The 26,639-nt window shown below is 51.3% G+C and overlaps 12 protein-coding genes and 2 non-coding genes across 14 annotated transcripts; 5 read left to right on the top strand and 9 right to left on the bottom strand.

The window, feature by feature from the left end:
* Positions 1 to 263: 263 nt before the first annotated feature.
* On the bottom strand, positions 264 to 1,992 carry VTN49DRAFT_6069 (uncharacterized protein; the record flags this gene model as incomplete). Its single annotated transcript, XM_069414196.1, has 2 exons — positions 264 to 1,607; positions 1,675 to 1,992. 2 exons carry the CDS (start codon positions 1,990 to 1,992, stop codon positions 264 to 266), a joined length of 1,662 nt encoding a protein of 553 aa, XP_069265467.1.
* A 1,323-nt stretch (positions 1,993 to 3,315) lies between these two features.
* Positions 3,316 to 5,351, bottom strand: VTN49DRAFT_6070 (uncharacterized protein; the record flags this gene model as incomplete). The annotated part of the gene is made up of 2 exons (XM_069414198.1): positions 3,316 to 3,802; positions 3,868 to 5,351. The coding sequence occupies 2 exons, from the start codon at positions 5,349 to 5,351 to the stop codon at positions 3,316 to 3,318; spliced, it is 1,971 nt and encodes a 656-aa protein (XP_069265468.1).
* Positions 5,352 to 6,454: 1,103 nt separating this feature from the next.
* On the bottom strand, positions 6,455 to 8,210 carry VTN49DRAFT_6071 (uncharacterized protein; the record flags this gene model as incomplete). The annotated part of the gene is made up of 2 exons (XM_069414199.1): positions 6,455 to 7,897; positions 7,956 to 8,210. 2 exons carry the CDS (start codon positions 8,208 to 8,210, stop codon positions 6,455 to 6,457), a joined length of 1,698 nt encoding a protein of 565 aa, XP_069265469.1.
* A 231-nt stretch (positions 8,211 to 8,441) lies between these two features.
* On the top strand, positions 8,442 to 8,546 carry VTN49DRAFT_t88. Its single transcript has one exon. It is a non-coding gene; the product is annotated as a tRNA-Met (tRNA).
* Positions 8,547 to 9,172: 626 nt separating this feature from the next.
* Positions 9,173 to 9,674, bottom strand: VTN49DRAFT_6072 (uncharacterized protein; the record flags this gene model as incomplete). The annotated part of the gene is made up of 2 exons (XM_069414200.1): positions 9,173 to 9,355; positions 9,438 to 9,674. The coding sequence occupies 2 exons, from the start codon at positions 9,672 to 9,674 to the stop codon at positions 9,173 to 9,175; spliced, it is 420 nt and encodes a 139-aa protein (XP_069265470.1).
* A 547-nt stretch (positions 9,675 to 10,221) lies between these two features.
* On the top strand, positions 10,222 to 10,804 carry VTN49DRAFT_6073 (uncharacterized protein; the record flags this gene model as incomplete). Its single annotated transcript, XM_069414201.1, has 3 exons — positions 10,222 to 10,348; positions 10,487 to 10,572; positions 10,628 to 10,804. The coding sequence occupies 3 exons, from the start codon at positions 10,222 to 10,224 to the stop codon at positions 10,802 to 10,804; spliced, it is 390 nt and encodes a 129-aa protein (XP_069265471.1).
* A 503-nt stretch (positions 10,805 to 11,307) lies between these two features.
* On the bottom strand, positions 11,308 to 11,589 carry VTN49DRAFT_6074 (uncharacterized protein; the record flags this gene model as incomplete). Its single annotated transcript, XM_069414202.1, has 1 exon — positions 11,308 to 11,589. One exon carries the CDS (start codon positions 11,587 to 11,589, stop codon positions 11,308 to 11,310), a length of 282 nt encoding a protein of 93 aa, XP_069265472.1.
* Positions 11,590 to 11,618: 29 nt separating this feature from the next.
* VTN49DRAFT_6075 (uncharacterized protein) lies at positions 11,619 to 12,893 on the bottom strand (the record flags this gene model as incomplete). The annotated part of the gene is made up of 4 exons (XM_069414203.1): positions 11,619 to 11,990; positions 12,047 to 12,427; positions 12,499 to 12,773; positions 12,842 to 12,893. 4 exons carry the CDS (start codon positions 12,891 to 12,893, stop codon positions 11,619 to 11,621), a joined length of 1,080 nt encoding a protein of 359 aa, XP_069265473.1.
* A 740-nt stretch (positions 12,894 to 13,633) lies between these two features.
* VTN49DRAFT_6076 (uncharacterized protein) lies at positions 13,634 to 16,019 on the bottom strand (the record flags this gene model as incomplete). Its single annotated transcript, XM_069414204.1, has 3 exons — positions 13,634 to 15,775; positions 15,834 to 15,938; positions 15,996 to 16,019. 3 exons carry the CDS (start codon positions 16,017 to 16,019, stop codon positions 13,634 to 13,636), a joined length of 2,271 nt encoding a protein of 756 aa, XP_069265474.1.
* Positions 16,020 to 16,778: 759 nt separating this feature from the next.
* VTN49DRAFT_6077 (uncharacterized protein) lies at positions 16,779 to 18,330 on the bottom strand (the record flags this gene model as incomplete). The annotated part of the gene is made up of 2 exons (XM_069414205.1): positions 16,779 to 18,214; positions 18,288 to 18,330. The coding sequence occupies 2 exons, from the start codon at positions 18,328 to 18,330 to the stop codon at positions 16,779 to 16,781; spliced, it is 1,479 nt and encodes a 492-aa protein (XP_069265475.1).
* An 819-nt stretch (positions 18,331 to 19,149) lies between these two features.
* Positions 19,150 to 20,701, bottom strand: VTN49DRAFT_6078 (uncharacterized protein; the record flags this gene model as incomplete). Its single annotated transcript, XM_069414206.1, has 2 exons — positions 19,150 to 20,579; positions 20,659 to 20,701. The coding sequence occupies 2 exons, from the start codon at positions 20,699 to 20,701 to the stop codon at positions 19,150 to 19,152; spliced, it is 1,473 nt and encodes a 490-aa protein (XP_069265476.1).
* A 1,138-nt stretch (positions 20,702 to 21,839) lies between these two features.
* VTN49DRAFT_6079 (uncharacterized protein) lies at positions 21,840 to 22,988 on the top strand (the record flags this gene model as incomplete). Its single annotated transcript, XM_069414207.1, has 1 exon — positions 21,840 to 22,988. One exon carries the CDS (start codon positions 21,840 to 21,842, stop codon positions 22,986 to 22,988), a length of 1,149 nt encoding a protein of 382 aa, XP_069265477.1.
* Positions 22,989 to 23,307: 319 nt separating this feature from the next.
* On the top strand, positions 23,308 to 23,423 carry VTN49DRAFT_t89. Its single transcript has one exon. It is a non-coding gene; the product is annotated as a tRNA-Ser (tRNA).
* Positions 23,424 to 25,034: 1,611 nt separating this feature from the next.
* VTN49DRAFT_6080 (uncharacterized protein) lies at positions 25,035 to 25,979 on the top strand (the record flags this gene model as incomplete). The annotated part of the gene is made up of 1 exon (XM_069414209.1): positions 25,035 to 25,979. The coding sequence occupies one exon, from the start codon at positions 25,035 to 25,037 to the stop codon at positions 25,977 to 25,979; it is 945 nt and encodes a 314-aa protein (XP_069265478.1).
* Between the last annotated feature and the right edge of the window lie 660 nt (positions 25,980 to 26,639).

Raw genomic sequence — 26,639 nt, forward strand, 5'->3', positions numbered from 1 at the left:
AAGATTGGTTAAGCGGGTTTTAGCTCCTGCCAATCAACGATTGACGACGGGAACCTCCCTTATCCTTCACAGGCGACAAAGCCGAGGAATACAACGAAGGTTCTATGGCCAGAAGCCCCTCGATCAAGTACCTCGCTTACGAGCACACGGAAAGTTGTTCCGTGTTTCAGGAAGAAGCTTGTAGAAGCACAAAAAATATAATATTTACATTGACTGTGATTTACATACAAATCGTAGCATCATCAATGCCATGAATTCAAAGGTCAATGAATTGGACCCCTGTACCCGACAGCCACACTCTTGTCGACCTCTTCCTCGAAGACTTCGACCTTGGTGGACTCGAACTTGCGAGCGCTGACACCTTTCTCGAACAGAATATCGAGCTCGGCGAATGAACGACCGCGCGGCTCCGGCACACGGAAGTAGGTGTAGATAATGCAGAGGAAGCAGAGACCGGCCCAGAAGAAACCGGCAAAGTTGCTCCAATCCCAGGCACCGGGGTTGAGCATGTACGGGGTCAGGACACCGGTGATGATACCGACGATGTTGTACAGGTTGCGACCCAGCACGACCGTCTTGATCTGCAGGCGGCGGGTGGAGATCTCCGAGACCAGCGAGTAGCAGACAGTGCCGACGGAGAGCTGGTAGAACATGGCCCAAGCAAGCATGAGACTGCCCGTGGCGATGGCGCCCTTCTCACGCTGCGACTCGGGGACCAGGCCCAGGAAGCCCATGATGAGCAACATGGTGAACAGACCGCACAGACCGAGCAGGTACAGGGTGCGCCGACCGAGACCCAGACTCATCAGACCCCAGGCACCGAAGACGCCGACCATGTTCATCGCATACTGGCCCATGGCGAACGAGTACGAATCCTGCTCATTCAGACCGGCCTGCTGCAGGAAGTAGGTCGAGTAGTTGGAGAAGGAGTTGCCGCTGAGGTTCTGGATGGCCCAGACCATGCAGACAATCTCCGTACGGCGGAGGTCGGTACCCTTGAAGCAGTCCCAGTAGGTGGCGCCGCTCGTGATCTTCTTCTCCAGGGCGGTGGTGTGGACCATCATGGCAATCGTCTCGTCGGCATTGAAGTCGGTTTCGCGGTTCAGACTGGTCAGCCGCAGCAGAGACTTCTTCGCATCCTCAATCCGGCCCTTGCGCACCAGCCACCAGGGGGACTCGGGGGCAAACAGCACGCCGAGGAAAAGCGGCACGGGCCACATCCATTGCAGACCGTACGGGATCCGGTACGCCCACTCGTCTTCACGGGTCAGCATCGACTTGATCACGCCAATGCCGATCAGCTGGCCAAGACCCCAGCAGAAGTTGACGTAGCAGGTCAGGTAGTTGCGCAGCGCGACAGGGCACACCTCCGACGCATAGGTAATGGTCAGGGTCTGGAAGACACCCCACGGAACACCGCACAGGATTTCAGCCGCCAACAGTGCCTGCACATTCTGCGCCGTGAAGAAGATGGCAATGAACCCGGTCAAGCAAATCAGGCAGGCCATGATCGTGTAGCGGTAACCGAAGCGCTCCGACGCCCAACCATTGATCATCAGACCAATAATCTCACCGACGACCGCACCGTTATTCAGAGCCGATTGCCACTAAAAACATCGAACTACGTTAGCCTACCGTCCCGCGGATCTCATGGGCCGAGACAGCTGCACTCACCCTCGCGGGCACTTGATAGGTTCCATCGGGCAATTGCTCGCCATATTTACGATTCCACTGCGGGAAGCCATAGAAGTTGCCGACCAGACAGATATCATAGCCTTCCATGACAATACAGGTGGAGATGAGCACGCTCCATGCGACGGCCTTAGGATACAGCTTGATACCCTGCCACAGGCTCATCTTCTGCTCCTTCTCTGTGGCGGCTTTGGCATTAGCGATGAGGTCGTCCAGGGTGTCGGACCGGTCCTGCGCAGAGAATGCGCCTTCTTCCTTGGCATGGTGCTCAATGACATCTGGGCTGGGGGGAGACGCCATGATGGGTGAGCCGAGGGATTCGCAATCTAAGAGGGATCAGAAACTAGCTAAAGTCACTGATCGATGGGAAGAATCCCGCTTGTCTGCAGCAGACTGTCCGACAGGGTGAAGAGGGAGGAGGTGAGGCTGAATAAATAGGGGGGAGAGAAGAAAAAAAATTTTTTTTCTCTCGTTCTCCTATCTTCTCGTATATTAAAGCACCTACACTCGTACACTGAGGGTGGAATCATCTGGAAGCCGATGTTGTGATAAAAAAGCCTTGATTAGTTTGGTTCCTATCCAGGAAAGTCGAGGCAATTCCAAGCAATCCTCCACCTTCAATACCCTTGACAAGTGGGGGTAACTCTCCACTGCCGTCCCGAGGGGACTCGGCAATGGGCCGAATCGTGGGATCATGACTTGCTGAAAATGAGGGGGACAGGGGGGCGCCACGGTTGCATTGAGAAAGAAATTCGCCGCAGGCTCTTCGTCGGTTTGTTCGGGTATAATTCGAGGACCGGTTCGTCGGGCTTCGCGTTGCTGTTAGAGAGACTTTAGAGTTGCACGTCGCGTTTCCTTCAAGCCGAATGCTCTGGTTGGATCCCAGAGACGAGGCGCGAGCCACAGCCGGTCTTGGCCCGGCTAACAAAATGAAGGTTAAACCCTAAAAGGACATCTAGAAGTAACATACGTAATTTGGAGGGGCCGGTTGGCTAGCCAAGTTGGGCAAAAGGAACATGTCCATTTCCAGTAATAAGGTCAGTGCGGCACATTCTTTGTGCGTCACGTGAGTTTCGGTGTGAGAGGAATGCCGAGAACCCCCCGAGAGAACACCGGAATCAGTAACACAACGACGGCGAAGGCATTCACAGCCAAATAATGAATGATTTATCTGATAAACATATCGATCATTGACATCGATCATGATAAAGTAAGCTTAGACCAACGCATGTAATTTCCCCATACCCACAGCGGCGCATGGTCTGGAGAAAACCTGGAGAAGATGGCCAGGGGATGGCACTACGGAAACCGGTTTCCGTTGCCCTTCGGAATCCATATCGCGAGAGGGGCGGGCGTGACCGTCCCTCATCTTCACAGAGGAAGTTTTGTAGATTGAAGAATGGACCGAGGATAATGACATTTTTGACATGCATAGAGGGATACCAGAGCTTTGGTAATTGGAAATGCCTCTGGAAGAATCAAAAGGGTATCTACAAGAAGCAAATGGCCGCACCATGACAGAGTGACAGGCAAAAGACACATGCACACGAACAAAAACTTCGTACAGGAATATAGACATGGCAGTCATATCGCGGCCGTCGTGCGACGCTTATTGCACCTCCGTTAACCCCCACTGACCGAGGGCATTGCCGCTCCCAAGTCCACCAACACCTTGAGATCGCCGTCCATCCAATCCACCGTCCCCGCCGACAACTGCGCAATCGTCCACTCGCCGTCGTTGTTCACCGTCGTCAGACCCTCAGGAAGCCACACCTTGACCGTCCAGCGCGATGGGTCGACCTCGCTGTTCTCGTTCAGCGCCGACACGGGTAGCTGGTGGCCAAAGCGCGACATGATGAGTTGCCGCATAGTCCCGAGGTCCGGACATTGCTCCGCCCGCACGTCCAGTTTCGGCACCACGCGCTTGCCATCCTGAACCACGTTGATGCGGAGCGTGATCGGGGTTGTGTCATGGTGGTGGTTATTCTGCCGTCGCACGGTCTGCTGCGTCGTGGAGACTGTCGACTGCTCAGTGTCGCTTTGCCCGTTGCGCTTGGCAGCGAGATTGGTCTTGATAATGCGGCTGACATCCCGTGTGATACTACTGGCACTGTTCACGACGTTAGCTGGATACAGTTATCCGCTGGAGGAAAGGGAGGGGGTAAGGTAGCGTACAATTCATTCCGTGCCGCGGGGTTGTCGCTGCTTCCAATCCGCCATCCGAGTTGCGCAACGTTTTCCGATCCAACAAGGTGGTTCACATAGTCGTCCTCGCATTCCCGCTTGCACTCATCCGGATTCCCCTGGTGAAATACCTGATAGTGGCTGTCCACGGCTGCAAAGAGACCCCACCAATTAGGTTGCTCCAGGCCCGAGATACTCCAGAGATTATCCAGCTGATAATCTTGGTTGTACACACTGTACGCCCTGGAGACCGCATCCCATTCGAGCGGATACCCCTCCAATACCATATCCGTCAATCCCAGTCCCATCTCCGGCTTCGACTCAGTCACCATCGGTGGCATGGGCAGTGGCGGGGGATACCGCGACTGTGGCGTTGCTCCCCGATTAGACGCCGAGTCTTGATCTTGCTTCTGGCTCGGTGACGGGGCGCTCGACTGTGACGCGCGGAGATCCTCGTCAGTCTTCCGTCTTCGGCGCTCCTCCTTGCCGCCTTTGCGCGTTTCAATCGCATACTGTCGCTGTCGCTCGTTGGTGACCATGCGCCGAAGCAAGGGGATGACGAGCGAGATGATCTTGTGCTGGTCTCGGGGCCACACATGTTGTCGTGGTGGCATACCCTCGTTGACTACGTGTTCACCAAAGAACCTCTCCCCGTACCCTTCAACTTCGAGGAAATGTTTGACGCAGTTGTACAGACGCAGCTTGACCATCTCGCTGTCGCCTCGACCGCGCTGACCGACGCAGTCTCGTCTCTCCGGGTGGTTCTCATCAAGCATGTAGCTCTTCGCCGCGGCTTGAAGATGGAGGAAATTCTCCGGAGACAGCTCGAGGGACGCGAAAAGCCGCGAGATCGGGGGTCGGGTGTGCTTTTTATTGCTCGATGGCTGCCGGAACAAGGCTGCCGCGGAATGCACCCCAGCCGCTCGCGCCTCGCTAGCTGACTGTTGAGGAATGAGGCCGCGGAAGTCGAGGTTGTTGCCATCCATCGGCTGCTGCTGGTTTCTGCTCGCAGCACCGCCGCCACTACTGACTGCTCCAGTTCCAGTCCCGGCGCCGGCGCCGGTCAAAGCCGGATCGAGAGCTTCTTCGCGTTTTCTCTTCTTGGACACGGCACGCGACAGGCCTATTTGGGCACCTTGGCTCTGCCCTCGCAACGAACGTCCCGAACCAACATTCCCAAGCTCGCCTTCCACAAATGTATCATCGCTTAGATGGATGTCCGGCTCATACCCTTCCAGTTGATGATGGCCGGCTGCTGCCGCCGCTGCCGCGGCAGCCGCCCAGTCGGAGACATCCTGACCGGCGGCAGCGGTTGCGGCTTCTACGAGTCCGGCCAACTGGTTATCATTGGCTTGATAGCTGCTGGTTCCGATTGGCACGTTGTTCTGATCAATGTGGGCATGATGGGGCGGGGCTTGCTGTGACTCGCTGGAAGTAGATGGTCGATGGGCTTGAGGCGTAGATGGAGAGGCCATGCTGGATCCGGGCAAATAATAACGTCGCGCAGCTCCGATAAAACAACTCCTCAGATTGATTGAAACGAAGCAGGAATAATGGGCTTGGTGACTTGGGATGCACACCTCCCTTCACCTTGGAGGGGGATTTCAGCGCACGCAGCGCCACAAAAACAAAACGTAGTGGAATCAGTCAGTGGCAAAAGAAATTGGAACAAGTTAACTCTTTTCTTGAACTGTGAAGATTTGCGTCTGATGAAGCAACCCCTCCTAATGCACCGCTTGTTCTTGTGCCTGTTGAAATTGCGATAACAGCAATATGACCGCGTGCAATCCACCTCTTTTTCTCTCTCCCCAGGGGGTGTAAAGCAAGAAAAAAAAAACAGATCGCCACCCACACAAATAATCAACAAAATAGAAGAAAAACAAACCCCAAATAAGCAGAAAAAAAAAATACAACTTGCTCAGCGCAAAACCGACACGCTTCAGTAGTGCCCGCGCGATGCGGTGTGATGATGAGTGGTGGTGTTTGCTTGGTTTGATTTGGTTGGAGGGTCGTGTTTGAAATCAAGGCAGACAGTGCAAACTTGACAATTCCAAGTTTCCCGGGGACTCCGGGGGTTGAAAATTCGGGATCTTTTGAGTCACGTGATTTCTGGACTGGAATTTGTGCATGACTAAGCATGGAATCCCTTCTTTCCTGATCGGGTATGCTAGGGCGAGTGATGATTTGAGGCTTCTTATCAAGCAGCTGAAACTGAAGAGGATGGGCAATGGGGAATAAGAAAGCATACATTGTTGGGCTTCGGATAAATATGCCCGTAACTGGGCCAGACCGCGCATGCCAGTTCTGGACTCTTCAATGCGTTAGTTGTCGTCCCAATTCAATTATATATTGTTGGTCCTGGGGGCCAAGGTAGATAAATGCGCACCTTTAAGTTGCCCTGCAAATCTAGAGAGTCATTTCACCAATGTTGAAGTGGACAAATACTTCTCTACGAGTACAACTTGCCAAACGCTAGTAGAGAGGGCCGTAGACTTTACAAACCACTCCCGGACAACCAAGAATGTTGATGGAATGGAATTGATTCGATGCCTTCACGCTCGGGTCCAGATACAATCATCTATGACTGCGTTGCCTTCCCCAGATAATACCTCCACAATCCACACCCAACGCCTGCAACCAATAGAACGCCATTGAAGCCAGCCATGATGTAAAACGGGACACCAGGTGACACTTTGTCGAACAGAAATCCACCAAGTTTGGTCAAAATTAAAATACCTGCACCTCCATACAACGAGTAGATTCCTGCAATAGATCCCTTGACATGAAGCAGATCATGGTCATCATCAGCCTCGGCTGATTTGTTGAGTAGGGGCTCCTGTTCGTCAGATCTATTGGGCCGGCTACGATCGGTTGAATCCCCTGACGCCGGCTTCGGTAGAACTTGTTTGATGTTCAGCACGCCGTTGCTGAGAACACTCAGACTGCAAACAATGGCACCTATTTGACTGATACCAATCAGGCCCATCGTCACGAAAACAATAGCACTTGACCCTCCCCTCGATCCGCCAAGCCGATGGCTCGGCAGGTGCGGAAAAGTGACATAGGCCACAATGCCCACAAGTGCGGCAAATAACAGAGGCGTATTAAGCCGTCGGGATTTGTCAGACAGATATCCAAAGGCCGGGGCGGTGATTAGTGCCACGAGTTGCGACACGCCAGTCAGGATCGAGGCCGCAATGTAAGCCTCCGGACATGACTTCTTGATGTCACTCAGGTCTTGTGACTGAAGCAAACTTGCTCCAGAGCGTTTGCAGAGATCCAAGTCACGGTAGTAACGGTTGATAAAAAGTGGGACGAAAAGAGAGATTCCCACCGATGATGCACGAGCGACAAAACCGCCAACGTAGCCGAGGCTAATGTCGGGGTGCTTGAAGCCAAGTCTCAATGCCCTAACAAAATGAGTACCGCAAGTAACAACAAATAAGCGCGCTTTCTTTCCCCTGGATACTGTAGGAGACAACGCCCAAAATGAGCGTAGTCCCTTGGCGCCATCTCCGGAAAGTCCTCTCAAACCAAAGAAACACCACAGAGATACGACCAATGCTATAGCTGCAACACAATAGTAAGTATTTCGGATCGCCTGGGCAGCAGAAAAGCCTGCGTTTTCAAATCGTGCTGGAAGCGGTAGGAAAACCGCCAAAGCAATCAGTGCACCGCTTCCCGTACACAGGCCAACAAAGCCTGCTAGTTTCGATGAAGACGGAGATTCAATCTGTACTGTGCTTCCGGCTGACTGCCGACGCTCAAAGCGTGCTGGAGTAACCGTCGCTTCCGACGACAACGAGTCTCTCCATGCGTGGCTGGGCAATGACAGACCTTGTCCTCGCAACATTGCATTGCCTCCAGTTACCGCTGGCAGTATCGCCGTCACCATTGTCGCAGCGGCAGAACCACCTAGACTGAACAGTAGTCGGCCCAACAAGAGCTGCGGATATATATTCTTCGCCTGGACAAATACAACCAGTGCCAATGCGATAATCGCGTATCCAGCTGTGCTAACCTAATTGAGTTGATCAACACAATGAATGGCCATTGCATTTTCTCATACTCGTACTCACGTATCGAACACCAATTCTATCAGACAGGAGCCCCCATACAGGGCACGCCACCAGAGCTAGCAACTCGTCGGCAAACCCAAGTGAACCAACGGCGTCGCCTTCGCCATGCTCCAGGCCAATCAAGGACGTCACAACAAAGGACATTGACGAGTTGAGAAAAACCAAGAAGGCGATGGAGAACGGGCATACAGCAAGCAGATACGTTGCTGTTTGCAGGCGGGATGCTGTAAAGAGGGGCGGCCTCGTGGAAGTCATCGTCGGCCGTAAAGAGTGATAAAGCAGCACTGATTATTGATTGGGGTTCATTTCTTCAAAACTTTGCTATTATAGACAGGCAATGCCTACTAGTTGTTGAAGGCAAGTCAACGACACACAATCTTCATTCTAATAATATCGTACGGGCGAGGAATGAAGGGCTAGGTCAACCAGTGACGTCGACGAGCAATGTCACGTGATACAATTTTATGCCAAGAGTATCCTATGCAAGCCTCTGTGGTCTAGGTGGTTATGACGGCGGTCTCATACTTGATGAGGTCCTCGTGAACGAGGGCTGCAATCCGCAGGCCACGAGTTCGAGTCTCGTCGGAGGCATATGTATTCTTTTTTTTTTCTTCTTCGCACCAGTCCAATGGCGCTAGAAATTCAAATATTCAATCGTGATTTACCTCATCTTGACAATTGATAGATTGATGTTTTACAACGGTCTCTATTTTGGATGCTCTCCAATATGAGAACTGAGGACAAGAACGCGCACACTACTTGGTCACAGGTATCACATTTGTCGATGCTGGATCCAGCGTGAGTTGAAGACATAGCTGATACTGCGCGAGGGGCTCTGCCATGTATGCACACCACCGGAATAACAAAACAGCATATGGTGTTAAAAGAACACATTGGAGGGGCGAGTCCCGAGCGACCAGGCTTCTAATTTGAAGACGGAATTCAAGCAGAAAACAACGAAATCAAGACGATAGGCGATTCAATACAGGTATCCGAAGCACCCTCCTCAAAATAGAATCGTCAATACCATCCTGTTCCAACAGGACGGGAGTGACGCGTAGGAACCATGTGACGAATCGTCGTCGTGCCTGGTATGGGGAGAAAATATTGTCTTGGGATCGGCCGGCTGCGTCCAGTTCGGGCGACAAAAGCCATTGCATTCGTGCTGGCTGAAGAAAGAGCTGATTCCCTCGGCACCCAGATCGGTGACTCCAAACTCACGGGTCCGAGAGAAGATGACGGGGTTGGAGATAGTGAGTGACATGACGCCGATAGACACCGCCCTGGAGATCGCAGAGGACGTAGTTACCGTCGGTGATGTGGTAGCTAAAGTGGCTGAGAGCTTGCATGACCTCTCTCCAGTCGTCCGAATCGTCGTTCCACCCACTGTTACTGTTGAACTTTTGGGTGCTCGTAGATAAATGGTTCGACGAGGGCTCGCTGCCCAGCCCATTTACTGGGCCCCTCTTTTCACTTCCATACCTCAGCAACGTTGATTTTGATGTGCTTGTCGGCAATGCCGAACTGATTGAACCTGTTGACAATATCCAGGGCCTTGTCGATAGCTTTGATATCTAGAGTGAAATAGTCATCCGCGAAGACTGCGCCCGTCTTGAAAAACTTGGCAACACATTCTTGGCCGCAGCGAGGTCCGCTTGTGTATTCCCCCTCTGCATACCTAGCGGAAAGCGCCCTCCGCAAATGGGTACTCCAGATCATAATTTGTAAACGTAGCATAGTTGGAACTGTTGTATCTGCCGTTGTCAGACATCCTTGCGGTTGGGGTGTCCCAATGGTAGCCATGGACGCAGGCTGCACATCGCGACACACCAGGACCCTTGGCGTATTGGTTGGCAGTGTAGGACGATTGAGGAAGGTCGCAATTGCAATCAGAGCACACTCTGCCCATGATCAAAGGAGTTGAGAAGTCGTGAGTGCGATGATGGCTTCAGTCTTTCAGGAAACTGGTTGAGAATGGCAAGGAGCGTAGTCTGAACTCAGACTTTAATATCGCTGATCTTCATCTCCGGCAGGAGTTCAATGAATTCCAAGTCTATCCTTCCCGATTGCCTGCCGGATAGGTTAAGTACCGAGCTGCTCGTCCAACCTTGCGGTTTTGTGCTAACTCAAGAGGACAGGGGAGTGAATTTGATAAGATCATGTTGTCTGACTGGCTGGATAAGCCCAGTAAGGTTAGGTTAAGTTACCAACTCAACCTATTGGGTGCCAACTCCTCGGGCCGCCGAGGGACACTGCGACTTCACCGATGTCTTGGCATGTTCCTGCGCTCAATCTCCCGCCAAGCTTCTCGAATGCCACCATGCACAATTCCGTCCAACACGAGTACAACAATCCATACAAAGCAGTATTTTTGCTTACCCACATGTGGACTGGTATGGAAGCTGGATAGCCAATTCGCCTTGTTCAATCCCGTCTTCGTCCAAGCTCGTAGTTTGCTTCGACCATGAGCGACGAAAAATAAGAGTACCTGGCCTGGTACTATCGCCTGGTCCGTCTGACGATCGAGAAAGATCGGCAGGTCGAACTCTGGGACTTTGATGAGGATCTTTCCAGTCTTTCCGAGAAATCGACCTGTACCGATTCCGATGACGACTATGTAAAAATCCATTGAGCATCTAGTCGTGACCAAGATACATTAACAGTGCAAGTAGGATGATGATGATGAGAACGAAATCGATACAGAGGAGGATGCCAAGTCCGAAAGAACTTACACTGATGACTTTGCCGACTACTACTATGAGCTCAAATGGCGGCGTGAAGAGCGGAAATGGGAACTTAAGGAGATGAGAGGCAGACCAACGGGAGCGAGAGAATCTGCAGATCCATGAACAGGAAAAGCAGCAAGAAGTCCAAGCCATGTACGACGCGATCAAGAACGGGGAGAGGCCAAGCAAAACACCCCTCGATTTCCCTCGTTGCAAACATTTTTCTTCTATATTGCCTGGACCATTTCGATCATTTCAATGATTCTTTCTACTATCCACGCAAGTATGTCGAGTTTTACCGTTTAGACGATGACGGTCTCGAGTACTTTGACAAAAAAGATGACACTTCTTCAAGTCAACGTCCATCATCCTCCGCTCCAGCAGAGCAAAAGGACGCAGAAGATGATAATGCACTTCATGGACATGTATACTCTAACAGCAGCACAGATTGTTACTTCGGGCCATTCACCCCTCCAATACACACGGGGCTGGATGAGTTCGAGTTGACGAGCTATTGCGGGAAATACAAGATCGTGTTTCAATTCCCCACCAACGAGCATTTGTGAAGATTCCCCGTGAAGTACATTTCATCCGCTCCGAGCCGCCGCCAGGCTGCCCGAAAATCTTCACATGTATGGCCATCCGTCGCGATCTTCAGAAGGAGCTTGGGAGGCGACTCCGGTCCTGGTGACGCGAACTATTATTTGGTGATGGCTACTCATCGTCTCTAGAGCCCCAAAGTTGCCAGGATCCAGAATGCTAAATACCAATGACTCCTTTAAATCAAGCTCAAAAATAATCGATCCGCCATCCATCGATTGCCCATATAGTATTAGGTATCTATTATATATCGATGAGGTCATAAAGTCTATCCCTTGGTGCAACCACAAGACAAACAAAATGCACATGAACAATCCATCCAATCCAAACCCCCATATCATAGCTTCGCTTTCTCAATCCGTCTTCCCGACTCATCAAATTCAATCTTTTTACCAGTAATCAGGCTCTCCTGCAGCGCGGCACCGATGGAGACGGCCTTGACCGCACCATCGAGATTCATTGGCAGGGGCTTGTTGTCGAGGCACGCCTCGGTGAACTCGTTAGCCTCGGTGATAAAGGCCTCCCGGAATCGGGCGTAATAATCCTCGGGGATTTCGCGGCGGATGCCGGTGGCCTCATGGAGGTTAACGTGGTTGAGCTGCGGCTGAGTGTTGATGGCGATCTTGCCCTTGGTGCCGAAGATCTCGGTTGTGTCCTCCTGGCCAGCGGCCATCATGCGCGAACAGTACAGCTGGGCAATCTTGCCACCCTGCATGAACACTGTTAGCTTGTTCTCTCCGATCGGACAAAGATTCGAGTACTCACATAAAATTCGATGACACCCAGAGCATTGTCTCGGTCATTATGCTTCCGCAGGTCAGGCTGTACCGCCGTAATGCCCACGGCGTAGACACTCTTCACGGCAATATCCTCTCCAAAGAACCACAGTGCAAGATCGATATCATGGATCGAGCAGTCCACAAAGATCCCACCGCTGAACTCCGCATATGCGACGAAGAAGCCCGAGGGATCCAATTTATCACAAGTCTGCGACCGGAAGACCGACGGGACGCCGATATCACCGTTGCTCATGCGTCGATGCGCGTCACGGTATGACGCGTCAAATCGTCGCGAGAACCCGCACATGACTTTTTGATTCGGATACTTCTTTAGCGACTTCTTGTATGCGTCGACAACTGTTTGGGACTGAAAATCAAGTCAGCAATCAACCTTTCAACGAAGGGGCCCAATAACGATAAAATACGGGATGCACATACAATCTCTGGAGAAGTGCTGATGGGCTTCTCGCATAGAACATGGAGGCCTCTCTCGATGGCCTTGATGCATTGTTCGGCATGTGCTGTTGTTGCACTCGCCACGACCACTGCCTGCAGTGTCGTTTCCTTGCGAAGCATCTCATCATAGTCCAGATAGGTTCGGACATGACGGAACTCCTTCTTTGCAGCATCCAACTCTGACTGCACGGGCGAGCTGACCGCAATCAGCTCCGCCCTAGGAGTCAGGTGTGCAAAATGGCGGGCATGCCGGATGCCTGCAGATTATTTTCGTCAGCCCAAAGCGAAACACAACGGCAGGATTTTCTTATCAAGGGTCACTCACCCATGCGACCGAGGCCGACCACGGCAACACGGAGCTTCTCGTCCGACCACATCTTCCCTCCGTCTTTCTAAATTTCGTGAAATTAAAACAAAAACACGAAAATATCGAAAAAGATAAAGGCGTCCTCAGGAATCAAGGAATCAAACGAACGACGAAAGGGATGGGTTTTTATAGAAAGATGAATCTTTTTGCATTCGGGAACCTGTCACCGACCGCTACATTGCGATCGCCATTTTCCGAACCAGGAGCTTGCTAAGCTGCTGGAGATTTCGGCGAATGATCGCCGCAGATTGGTCAAACGTGGGTTGGCTATGTGGCGGCCTGAGGCATTATTGACGCCTCAGGCAGGCATTCGGAGAGAGTTTTCCTGAAACACGGAATATTTTTGGCAACCGCCGCTTGCGCCAAGACGCTAGAGCAAGGCCCAGCCCGCCCAGGAACTGAGGAAAAGCGTTCCCCGCGGAGTCGGTCTGTCCAGCAAGAATGGAGGATTTCAAATGAACTGGAGTTCGGTGTTCAATTTTCACTCCCTGCTTCGGAGCTTCGGCGACCATGATGTCATAAGCCATGTGCCACTACGCTCGAGGTGACTACCTCGGTTTTTGTACTCGGTAGCTTATTAGAGGTACTTATGGCTTGTGACTCATATCGATGACTTGACCGGATTCATACAACTCAATATTATGCAACATGAATGCTGGTATCCAATCTCTAAACGCCTATAAACACATGCTCAAAGAAAACATACAAGTAGCTGTCCACGAACACAGGTGAAGAAGGTAAACAGTTGCCTCATTCCTCGTCCTCTAAATCTTCGACGGTCGCAGTCCGTGCTTTGCCCTTGGACGATGATTCTGCTTCATCGGGCTGTTGGAAAGATGGCCCGGCTTGTGTTGATGGAGGTGCCACATCTTTCCCGGGTCCGGTATCAGTCGAATCTGGCGGCCATCGAAACGTATCCGACTGAAAACCCAGTCGGTTCCTATCTTGCTCGGCTCTCTCAGTCCCCGATTCACCAGTACCCACGTTTGGCGTGCTGGTAGTGCTGCGGATCGAAGAATCTGCTTCGCCCGACACTGGCCCCGCAGCGGCCGGAGGCGCATCATGACTGCTCTGAGCTTCACTCGAAGGCATTGTTGGATTTTGTGGCGCCCCGGCTCCAGGTCGAATCGCGCTCGAAGGATTCAGTGGTGTTAGGGTCCAGCCGGGGGGAAGGACTAATCCCTCGGGTAGGCGACTATCGCCTGCGGGAATAGGCGCGCCTGTGGTCAACGGCTCCTGACGGGGAGGCGCCGAAGCTGCTTGTGATGATGCAGAGGATGAAGTCGCCTGAGGAGCTTCCTCGTCCACTCGTAGGGCTTGATCCTGAGCAGCTCGGAGCATTTCAAGCTGGCCTTGTAGAAGCCTCACCACGTGTAACTGCTCCGCAGTCATTTGCAAAGCTCGCAGTTCGCGATTGATCTGCCGCTCGAGCTCCCGGAGTTGTTCCTGGACACTAGCCGACACCGACTGAGATGGGGCAGATTGCGTAGTTTGTGTAGTTTGTGTAGCAGGGCGATTTTGTGTTGGGGGTCGGCCAAATCCAAACCCAAAGCCTATCTGCTGAGCGCCTGGTGGAACGTTTAACGGAGGCGCATTGTTACCGTGGATTTGTTGATGCAAGTTGTTGAACAAGTCACCGCGACCAGCTCCAAAACCAACTCGGAAAGGACCCAGCTGGTATACCCGAGCCCGCGGACGACCATCGCCATCCCCGCCGGCTGCTCCGCCAGCTTGATTGGGTTGGTTTGCGAGGCCGCCCACTCCTTGTCCAACGTTGACACCGGCCCGGAATGGCCGATTCTGGGGCACAACGACGGGGCGGCGACAGGTCGGGCAATTTTGTTGTCGTTCCAGCCAGCTTCTCAAGCAAGCAAAGTGAAGGACATGGCCGCATGGAAGTTTCTTTGGCCGAAGCCGATCGGACCTTGGCACTCTTGGTCGGGCTGCACCATCGTTCTGCTCTTCCCAGGCCACCATCTCCTCTCGGCAAATGATGCAAACGTCCTCTCTTCTGATTTCCTCGGCCGTCGCGTCCGGATATCTTTCGTGCATGTCGCGGGTCGCATTCCGATACCGCCGGAAATCCATGATCCGGCGACCAAAAGACCGGATCGTCACAACAACATCTCGAAGGATGTGTATTGGCAACCCGTAGAATGCAAATAGTATGGCGAAGAATGACAAGTACACGACGAGCTTGCAGAAGTCTGTGACTAAATCGAGATAGAACACCCATCGACCTTTTTCCTCCCATCCCGGCACGTCAAGCTCCATCTCATCTACGTCATCCTCACTCGGCAAGTTGTCAGGGAGTCCCTCCTGGCCAGATTCACGGTGCCGTCGAATGGCGTCTTCTCGAGCTGCGCGTAATTCTGCTCGTCGCTCGGCCAGCTTGATCGCCTTTTGACGCCGCGTAATGTAGGTATCCACGAGCGATAAACCGTAGCGACATAGTGTCGAAGTTGAAAGGATGCTCAAGACGGCAAATTCAAAGCCGAACATCACCATCATGTCCGGACGAGCTTGTTCAAGCACTGTTCGAACAGCGTAATTCAACATCGTCAAGTCGAATACAACCGAGAGGATTAGAGACGTCGCCAGGCGCGCATGGAAGAGTCGGGGATTTGCCGGGGGTTGCTGCTCCAGGATTTCCACTCTTCCTTCGCCAATCCAACTCCATACCTTGCCAAACAGGAGACAGACAAACATAACCAGAAACCAACCGCCCATCTCTCCCCTGAATATTGTCATGGCAAGGCATGTTTCCGTGATGGCGAACCACGCTTTTTCGTACAGCTGTTCGGTTTCGATGGGCCGGAGTGGGCCATAGAGAAGACGTTGCAAGCCATAAAGAAGGAACCCGGATGCGACGAAGAAAAGATTCATTAAAATCTACGAAAACAAGTTATTCGTTTTGATCTTCGCACAGCTAATACAGGACAAAACTCACCATTAGGTTCGCGCTGCTCTGGGACAAATACACTGCAGCTGCATAGAAATTCGACCTCTGATGCAGAGCCTTGAGTATTACACCAACAGCCAGGGTCACTGAGACCTATTCCCAAGGTTAGAACAGCTTGTTTCTAAGCAGGCAAAAGGAAGAGCCACATACCCCAGCATATGCCGCCAACCGCATGGCGATAGATGGTCGATCAAGATGCGGAATTTGTCATTGATAAGTGTCACTGAGGCAATCAACACTGAAAGTACATCTCCTCCTCCAGAAGCCCGTGAGACATCTTTTACTCTCACGCAACGGAGAGCCCAAACTCGTGGGGCCGAATCTTGCCTTTATTTATGGAGTGTCAGTGTTATGGACAGCTAACCAACTCCGAAGTACCTTACGTCAGCGGAGAGTGATGACTCACGACTTCTAGATTAGGTTTAGGGTACATTATCCAACATATCACGTGACAAATATGGGGTGCCACTTCTGGGCTTCGTTCTACGCTTTTCAGTATGAAAGTTGAAGTCAGGACTAAGAGTCTGTCAGATTTTCCTGGTTTCGAATAGTTTCCAACTCAGTGTCATTGAAGCATTCGAAACAGGCTGTGCAAGCATGCTTGCGGTGATTGACAACGGAGTACCGGATCATGACAGCAAGTGACTGCCAGCCCTCCGTACTCCGTACATGCACATTGTCTTCTCCGTGTCTGTCAAAGAACCGGATTCGTTGTGCCTTTACAGCCGTTGATCCAGATTAGTCTCCTAGTCTCGCAGAGAATCTCTCCTCGATTGATAAGCAGGACAAGCCTATGCCCGTTGGCAGTTCTCAGAAGAGTCGGAACATCAGTTGAAGAGGAGCATCGAATTGAATGGAGTATGATGCAACAAGTATTACATTACCATTAAGCATAATTATTACTGTGCATCAACTTATTTAGTATGAAACAGATCACGGCTCCGCCGCAAATGCAGCCAACTCCTTTGTCATAGTATCAATCACAGCAGCCATCAGTTCCTCCTCGACAACTCCTTTTTGCCAGCTAAATCCCAGTACAAAGCATCCATCTGCTCCTGTAACTGCGGATACTTCAAGCGCCGAACCAGCGACACTTGCACTCTGCGAGAAAACAACCCTACTGATCCGAGGCACCTCATGTTCTTGGTCCGTGGCGCCTGTCTTTTCTTCCGCTTCTGCCCGGTTCGGTTGAAACACGCCCAGGTTCGACACGTCGAAGCTGCTGGTCCTATACTTGCCGATCTTGGAGAGAAAGAGATCATTGTGGAAGTCCTTGATGTATTTGAGGAGGAACAGCCTCGAGTTTTTCCCCATTGAGCCTAAGATCCGGTCGAGAGTCCGCTTTGACCGCTGCGCTTCTGCCCACGAAAATTCCACATTGTTGTCACAGTTTTTCGTCTGCTTGCAGAAATCCTGCCGTTTGTATGTTTCACTGGAATCCTGCACCCAATTCCCTATCGAGTCGTCTGTGATTGCGCTGCCGCGAAACCAACGCCTACAGGAAATGGCGCCATCGCAATGCAGTTTGGTGAACTTCTCAGGGAGATTGCGGAACAGTGCAGTTGCTATGAGTGTTTGCAGGGCTGCAGTAACTGTGGTTCGATTCTTTCGGCAGAGTTTCGTAAATGCGATAGTGCCATGCTGAGATATGACAACATGGCGCACCCGATTCTTAAGTGGCGTGGTGATCTTTTCACCCGCCCACAAGCCCGGGTCATGCTTTTTGGCGATTTTGTCTTTCAAGATGATGTACAGGGCGTAGGAGATCGAATGTGGCATGGGGTGAAGCTCCTCTACACTGGGGAGGAGCGGAATGTTTGGGGGCGGAATTACACTCTTCACGTCATCGGATGTGAGAGTTGAGATTGCTGGGTCTTTCAGAGCGTCGAGGAACGTTCTGTGAAATGCCGCCCCGGAGGCCCCATCTCCAATGCTATGATGATACACGAAGACAGCAGTGAATTCTCTCGGATTGCCCGGATTGTTTGGATCGGTCATGATGCATAGCCTCCAAAATGGCGCTGTTGAGCCCTTGAATGGCCAATTGTGCTGGACCTCCAAGATGTTATCTAACTCAGCTTGCCTCTCGGGTCCCCATTTCGAGCCTTCCTTTGCTTTCCACTCCTGAAACGAGACACACTGATCCAAGTTGACTTCGGGAAGGCGCGCGAAGTACGGAGTGTTGGTGTCTGCACCAATGGGGATAGCAGACAGGTTCGGATGCTGCCCAATGAGTATCTCGCATGCTTTGTAGACATAATCCCTTATCGGACGGGAGTATGCTGCTGGCAACGTGTACGTCGCGGTGACGGCGACGTTCGTGTAGAAACCAAGATGATTACGGGCAGTTGAGTATCGCTCCAGGTTGCCTGGCTCGGACGATCAGCACGACGCATCTTTTACAAGAGAAAGTCGCCTTCGGCGCATCTTCGGGACACTTACCGACGGGGCGAAGCACTTCTAACTTGCTGACTGGAGTAGTCATTGGGAAACTTGAATTGACGATTATTTTAATTCAATGACCTTTCAAGGCCAAATCACACAAGTAATTGCTCAATATGTCTGGCCGTATTTTGAAAACAGTCCAATTGCGAAAATATTCAACTGGTCACCTGGCCACAGTGTGGTCTTTATAAAAAGCACGAGCATTCAGATTCTACTTAGTACTGCAAGAGCGGTCCCCTGTAGTGCTAGGCTGCAACAAAACAATGTTACTTTGTTTTCAATGTCAATGATGCGTCTTCAACATTGAATACCGATTTCCGTCCGCCTTGGCTGAGGAACAACTGGTTACAATTGCCGAATAAATTCTGCTGCCTTGGGAACCGCTGGTTGAAATCTCATCCAAACTACCACTGGGTACTTGTACGCGTACAGAATACATATGCTCTCATAGAGCTATAGCTTTTAAGGGCTGCAACCCTAAATGCCTTTCAGGGCACCATTGATTTGTCCCACTTCTAGTGCAGACAAGTACTACATACCTGTTATCATTCATGAACAGACAACAGGTGACTGCCAGTGCTCTGCACATTTCTTCTTTTCTCTTAGTGTCTATGAAAGAACCGTATTCGTTGCGCCTTCCGGCTGTTGATCCCGATTCGGTTGCTTGGGTCTCAGAGAATCTTGGTTGATAAGTAGGACATGTCTACGCCCATTGGTAGCTCTTGGAAAATCAGTTGAGATATGTCGAATCGGATTGAGTATGGATTCTACAAGTATTTACAAACAATTAAACATTACACTGTATCTCTATCTATTCGTACATGTACATGCGCACTGGATTGTCTTCAGTACGAACACATCACTGCTTCTCCCCGAAAGTGGCCAGCTCCTTTGCCACAGTATCAATCACGGCGGCAACTAGTTCCTCCTCGATGACGCCCTTTTGCCAACTAAACCCCAGTACAAGGCACCCATCTGGGCCCGTAACTGCAGACGTCTCAAGCGCCGCACCGGTGACATTTGCACTCTGCGTGAAAATGACCCTGCTAATTCGAGGTACTTCAACTTCCCGTTCCGTGCCGTCTGACCTCCCGTTCTCTTGCGGCTGGTATAGTCGAAACACGCCCAGATTCGACACCTCGAAGCTGCTGGCCCTATTCTTGCCAATCTTGGGAAGGAAGAACTCTTTCTGGAAATTCCTGACGTACTTGAGGAGGTACATCCTCGAGTTCTTCCCTCCTGAGTTTAAGATCCGTTCAATAGTCCGTCTTGATCGCTGCGCTTCCGTCCAGGAAAATTCCACATCATTATTGTCACCCTTTTTTGTCTGCTTGTAGAAATTCTGCCGTTTGTATTTTTCTTGGAAATCCTGCACCCAGTTCCCAATAGAATCGTCTGTCACAGCGTTACCGCGAAGCCAGCGCCGATTGGAGATGGCACCATCGCAATTCAACTTGGTGAACTTCGCCGGGAGGTTGCGGAACAATGCGGCGGCGATGACTGTCTGCAGGGCAGCAGTGACAGTGGTTCGATTCTTTCGGCAGAGTTCCGCAAATACGATAGTGTGTTGCTTAGAGATGACAACATGCCGAACCCGATTCTCGAGTGGCGCCGTAATCTTTGCACCCGCCCACAGGTTGGGTTCACGCGTTTCGCCGAACCTGTCCTTCAAGTAGAGGTGGATCGCGAAGGACATCGAATACGGCATGGGGTGAAGTTCCTCTACATTGGGGAGAAGAGGAGTGTTCGGGGACGGAATGACACTCTTCACGTCATCGGATGTGAGAGTTGAGGCGGCCATGTCCTTCAGCGCATCGAGGAACATTCTGTGGAATGCCGCCCCGGATCCCCCATCTGCAACACTATGATGGAAGATAAAGGAAGCAGTAAACACACAAGGGTTGCCCGAATCGGTCACGATGCATAGCCTCCAAAAAGGAGCAGTTGAGCCCTTGAATGGCCAATTGTGCTGGACCTCCAGGATGCTGTCTAACTCAGCTTGCCTCTCGAATCCCGATTCTGAATCCGCCGCTGTTTTCCATTCCTGGAACAAGACACACTGATCCAAGTTGACTGCGGGAAGACGCGCAAAGTACGGAACCCTGGTGTCTTCACCGATGGGTATGGCAGACAGATTTGGATGCTTCCCAATTAGGGTCTCGCATGCTTTGTAGACGTAGTCCCTGAGAGGGCGGGAGTATGCAGCTGGCAGCATGTACGTCGCGGTGACGGCGACGTTGGTATAAAAACCGAGATGATTACGGGCCGTTGTATATCGCTCCAGGTAGCCTAACTCGGGCGATTAGTACGATGTAGTCGTATGTACTTCAATAAGAGTCACCCACGGCCGCATCTTCGAGATACTTACCGACAGGGCGAAGGACTTCTAGCTTGCTGACTGAGGTGGTCATCGAGGACTTTGGATTGATGATTTCCTGGCAGCGACTTTAAGCAGAAATTTGATGCAAGCCAAAAATTGCACCGGCAGTTGCTCAATATCCCGGGGTCCTGCTCAAAGACCTTATAATAAAAAAAAACACGCCACTAGCGAAAAAAACATCAATTGGCAATCCAGCCACAGTCTGAGGTTTCTATAAGCACGCAGGCATGAACAGTCAAGCTCTATGCTGGAAGAAACCCTTTGTATCTCCCAGCCGCAACAACATAATGCTAAGAGATGCTGTCAATGTCAATGATGCGTCTTCAACACAGAACGCCGAAATTCATCCGTCTTGGCTCAGGAACAACCGCAAAACCAAAAAAAAAAAAAGCTGTCGACTAATTCTGCTGCCATTAGGACCACTCGGTGAAGTCTCGCCCAGGCTACGGGAAGTGTGTACGGAGTACATTTGCCCTCGTTGGACTAGCGTGTTTAAGGACTGCAACCCCGAAAGTCTCTCCAAACTCTAGTGATTTGCCGCACTTTCAGTCCATGCAAAGATCCATGATTCATCATTCTTGTATTTGGTCCATTTAAACTCAATGGCGATTCCGCCGGAGCTCAGGAACCAAATACGATTTCAACGAGAGTTGAAGACTTAACAACAATAAGCTTTGAGCTAAGGTTTTTGAAGGGGCATCTGAATCATCAAACTCCACTCCTCGAGTACTCTTAGTAAGCTAGCAGGGGCAGCTCAACACCTCAATGGAATTGAACGGAGCTAAATTCGTCCGGTGCTCACCCTATAGAAACCAGAGGGAGGCCAAGTATTCGCGACCTTCTCAGCGAGCTGGATGTAGGAAGATAGTAGCTTTCATTGCCGCCATTATATACAACGTAAAAATATCAACCGTGATGTGGCCCTCAAAGAATGAATAGACGAATACGAGTCCATGAAGAACTAGTGGGTGTCGATCAGTCTCGCAGTGGAAAACGCTTGGTTTTCCATCTTGCACATGATCAATCTTATCAGTCTTTGGCCTCAAAGAAATCAACATTGTTGACTGAATTTATCCGAATCCACCCATAACTAGAGTTAGCTCTGGTATGTGGCACTATATGCTGCTCATTTTTTCGCTACACCGTCGATAAGAACAGCACGAAATAACATGGCCTTCGACGCGAGAAATGGACCGGAACTAGCGGTCCCTGTCAGCTCCTTTACCATCCCTGACTCAATGCGGGCCGCGGTCGCGCAGCCAGGCCTTACTAAGCTGACACTCGAGAACATCACGATGGACTTTGCCGAGTATCGGCGGCAGCTGGAATCTTCGTCCAGCGGCGCGCGCCCGGATTTCCCCGCATTGGCGCCCTCCATCCACACATTGATTATGAAGGACTTTTTGCTGGGGTATCCGCTCGGCTTCCTACCTGCGCTGGCCAGACAGTTGCCCAACCTGCACAATCTCACGCTGGCTCAGCAGCGCTTCACGGGCCAGTCGGTGGAAACGGCTCGAGAGGCGGAGCAGTTTGTGAACGCAATCAACGACCTAGTGGAGCTGCATCTTCTCGACGTATTCGTGCCCGAGGGCTTCATGGCCGCTCTGGCCGCAGAACAGCGAAGGAAGCCCGAAGGCCATGCCCTCTTGATTCTGCAGGCGGACTACACCTACCGCGAATTGCCTGCTCCCGGTAACGGCGGCAGCAGCAACTACGACCCCATCCAGGACGCACTGAGAAGAATTCCGGCACTAGAACTTCCTGGATTCATTACCCAGGATTTGTCCTGGTTGAGCTTCTCGATGCTGCCGCACACGCCGGACGGGATACTCCCATACTGGTACTCTGCTACGGCACCGTTCGTCGTCGCTTTGATAAGCGAAAGCACAGCCCCCAAAAAGCTGAAAGTATTAAAATCCACCATTTTTCAGTTTTCGATGGAGGATTTGAGAAGGGTGCTCGCAAGGCACCCTGATCTGGTCGTCCTGCGTGTGACATTGCGGTTGGAGCCAATTGAAGAATACTTGCCGACTCTCTGGCAGGTTCTGAGTCTTTGCCCAGGCTTACAGGATGTGGAAATTGTAGGCTTTCCCGTACCACGTCGGACAGGTGAATCCAGCACCCAGGACATTCTTCGGGCAATATACCCAACTGTGGAACAGATGCAAGCTTTGTCACAGTTGTGTCCGGACCTCAATCGCTTCCATGCAAATGTTCTGTACAGCACAAAGATGGGCCGTGCTTCGTGGGATCGGGAGCCCGGTCAAGGAGATGCCGAATGGAAAGGTGGCGTGGATATCCCGAATCGGAATGCCTAAACATTGAGGTAATGTCGGAGCTTGCAGAGGCGAATGATGTCGGCCTCTGGGAATTTATGTCAATATATATTTCCGTATACATAAACTTTGCCACCCATCAGTACTTCTGAACATCTAAGGTGGCGCGATGCCGCATGCGAAATCATTACCATTGCGAAACCAATTTGCCCACATTTTCAAAAGTCTCGGCAGTCTTAAATTGCCTCGAGCACAGTGCACATACTGGTCTCAAGAAGAATGTGTCCGACCTACATGAACCACAGGCATACCTAGAGCTAGGCTACTCTGTCAATCTACTCCCAAAACTCAAATCAAGTCAGTCACTTTGGCCGAGTGGTTAAGGCGTCAGACTCGAATGCCGCGGAATTTCCGCAATTCCGTGCGATGTGTAATCTGATGGGTTCGCCCGCACAGGTTCGAATCCTGTAGGTGACGATATTATTTTTTTCTTCCCTCCGCCTTCGTGCTTGAATTGGATGCGTTTGACGAGGTATGGAGTAGAAGTATGGAGTACAAATTTCTGAAAAGGTCGTGAAGCATCGCTTCATTGGATCTGGGAATCAGCTGTGCCAGCCTGCTTTCTATCAGGTTGACATAGAATTCTTGAATCGCATTGTCAAGTGGGCAAACACACGCCTACGCGACGGACCTGGACGTATCAGAAAATATCACGTCTCCCGGAATCAGACCTGCCCTCAGTTATGTACCTCGGCAGACAGAAGGACGAAAGATTCCTCCGGATTCATGATTCGAACTCCGAGCGTCCCGAATGAGGCATCAAATCATCTGAGAGTCTGCGATACGTGTACGATGCATCGATGCCTGCTTTCAGAACATGTCAATGAACCACGGGCATACCCAGACCCGAACATCCCATCATCCGTCAAGGCAATCGGACCTAAACCCCCAATAGTACAGTTCAGCGCTGCTCAACAAATCAATCCATTTAGCAACTCGAAAGTAGCATGCCTTACCAACTAGGTCGTTGCCTCAAGACATGTACGGGGCCTTTATTTTGCAAGTGATATCAGACTTTGAAAGGCTATGTGAAGGACGGGACTGTTCGGCTGCATGCATCGGAGATGCAGTAAGTACAGCTTGCATCACTAGATCTGATAATTACGCATGATGACTTAAAGTGCCACTTCCGGGATTCAATGAGTGGTTCAATCATATCATTAGGAGAAATACCCGCCGATGCATACTCTAGACCTGGAGGCGGCATGCCGTGGTTCCAAGCGTTCGTCCTCCTATTGCAGCTACTCCTACCAGTGCTTACCTACAAGTTTGTTCCGGTTGCTCGAAAAAGCATCCCACTAGTAGCACTTATGCGCTGGCACGGAGATTCGGTGCCCAAAATAGAGCTCCCAGAAGTTCTCAGCTCTTGATGTCAATCAGTACCAGCCTCAACGCCACATTGCTATTGACTCAGCCATTTCGCCAGCCACACCGAAGTCGTACGGTCCCGAGCATGGTACAGTATCAGAAAAGATGAAGAATTCGTCATTCCCTGTCACAGGCGTTCTCATTCGATTTGAAACCAGGAACAGCAGTTCAGCGAATGAGTCAAGGTCTTGTCGGAGTCCAGAATAGGATGAACCCTTAGGGTCCATGGGAGGTCCACAGCCCTAAACGCAGATCTTATTGGGGAAAAATAAATGATGGCTATACCAGAAATCGTAAAGCTGCAAGAAATCCTCATCCAATGCCGAGGTATAAGTGTTCTCCGCATTTCCCCGCATTCCGGAGCCGCACCGCCAACGACCTAGGATTCCATCTCCAGCTTCAAGCCCCTAGGGAGTACATTTTTTTTTTTTTGGAAGATTCTAAGCATATATCGAGGTCCAGTCATAGAATCTGCTTTGCAGGAGCATGGCTTTGATGCTCGTGCTGTCCTGACAACGCACAATCCCCGCTTGGCAGCGATATATAGGTATATCCTCCCCAGCCACGTCAACCCAAGAACCCCTATCGTCCAGCCCCTTCGATAACCCAGCTTCATCTCATCCTGAATATTTGCATTCCAATTGTGCGAATCCAGCGACAATGGGCTTGTTTTCAATCCTGAATTACCTCCGCCTCAAGGTAATTGTCACCTTTATCCGCCTCATCGCCAAATGGCAGAGAAGGAGACTGCGCGCTGCCCAGCCCGGGCCGAATAAGAAGCAGATCTCCATCCCCTCACGCGATCCGGGTCGGTTCATTGAGGGCTATCTCTACACACCTCCCGAGACGCCCGGATCTCCTGCAAACAAGAAGAAACCCATCCTGGTGAACTGGCACGGAAGCGGATTTGTCGTGCCGTCGTTGGGCCTGCACGATGTGTACTGCGCGCGTGTAGCCCGCGATTCGGGGATCAATGTCCTCGACGTAGACTATCGCAAGGGACCCGAGGCGCCATTTCCCGCTGCCGTACACGACACAGAGGATGTCCTGAAATGGGTGGCAGGTCAGGGAGATCAATTCGATATATCGCGCGTGGTTGTGTCAGGGTTCAGTGCCGGCGGCAACCTGGCCCTGGTAGCTGCGTCAGTCCTTCGATCGAGTTTTGAGGAACTCAAACTGCAAATTCCCATGGCCATTGCGATCTATCCAGTCGTTGACATCACCGTTGAACCCGCGCAGAAAGTCGTGCCCAAGCCGATTCGTCCCATTCCTGCCTTCTTGGCGCGCATCTTTAATGACTCCTACACTCCGAACCCGGAGTCGCGGAAGGATCCGCGTGTGTCCCCGGCCTTGGCTGACCCGTCGAGTTTTCCGGGTACGGTAGTGATTGTGACGTGTGAGGGTGACACCCTCGCCCCGGAGAGCAATGCACTTGCGGAAAGATTGAAGGATGGGAAACGCAAGGTTGTGCATAAGTTCCTAGAGGATGTGGGCCATGGGTTTGACGATTTTTGTCGGGAGGGTTCGAAAGCGTGGGAGCAGCGGGAGGCGGCGTATGGTTTGATTGTTCACACCATCAATGAGGAGTTTGGCCACAGTGGATAATTGGTTTCTTGTCCTTTCGGAGCGGTGGATGTCTTCATTTTGTCAAAATCCGATGCCGGACAATGGGCTTTTTCGTCGTTGCTTCTTGCCTGTCCAAGTCGTCTCGCTGATACCCTTTTCTGAATCTAAAGTTTTCTCTGTATAGGAAGGATAATTCCGACCGGACCTTGGCAATGTCGTCAGCGTAGCAAAATCCAGGATCAATCCTCAACATCCTCGACGTTCATGCTACATTTTTTCCTTGGCATGAGCCACAAACAGGAGATCGTTATGAATATACCAACTTCAGCATCAGCCATCGTCGTGAATATCCATGAGAAACCGTAAAATCCCGAAGGTACGTGGCAGGGTACAGCATAACTACTTCACGCATTACGTCCGAATCTCGGAATTACACCGAGTCAGGGCAAGGGTACGTGGGATGATGACGATGGCGGATGCTCAGACGCACACTAAGTACTAATATTAATCCCAGCCCTAGAAACACACTTGGATCCATAACCTTGGGGAAAATTAGTTTCTTGGAACTACGTACCTTTTACTGCGCCACAGGCTAAACAGCTCCGAAAAATTCCCGTGTAGATCTGAACTAGAACTCGGCTTCCGTGCATATTTTCCCCGGATCTGGATATGGTTTCTTTACCCCGTATTCCTCCCCGT

This window comes from Thermomyces lanuginosus (genome assembly GCF_041956635.1).
Source record: "Thermomyces lanuginosus strain ATCC 200065 unplaced genomic scaffold VTN49scaffold_40, whole genome shotgun sequence".
Lineage (NCBI taxonomy): Eukaryota > Fungi > Ascomycota > Eurotiomycetes > Eurotiales > Trichocomaceae > Thermomyces > Thermomyces lanuginosus.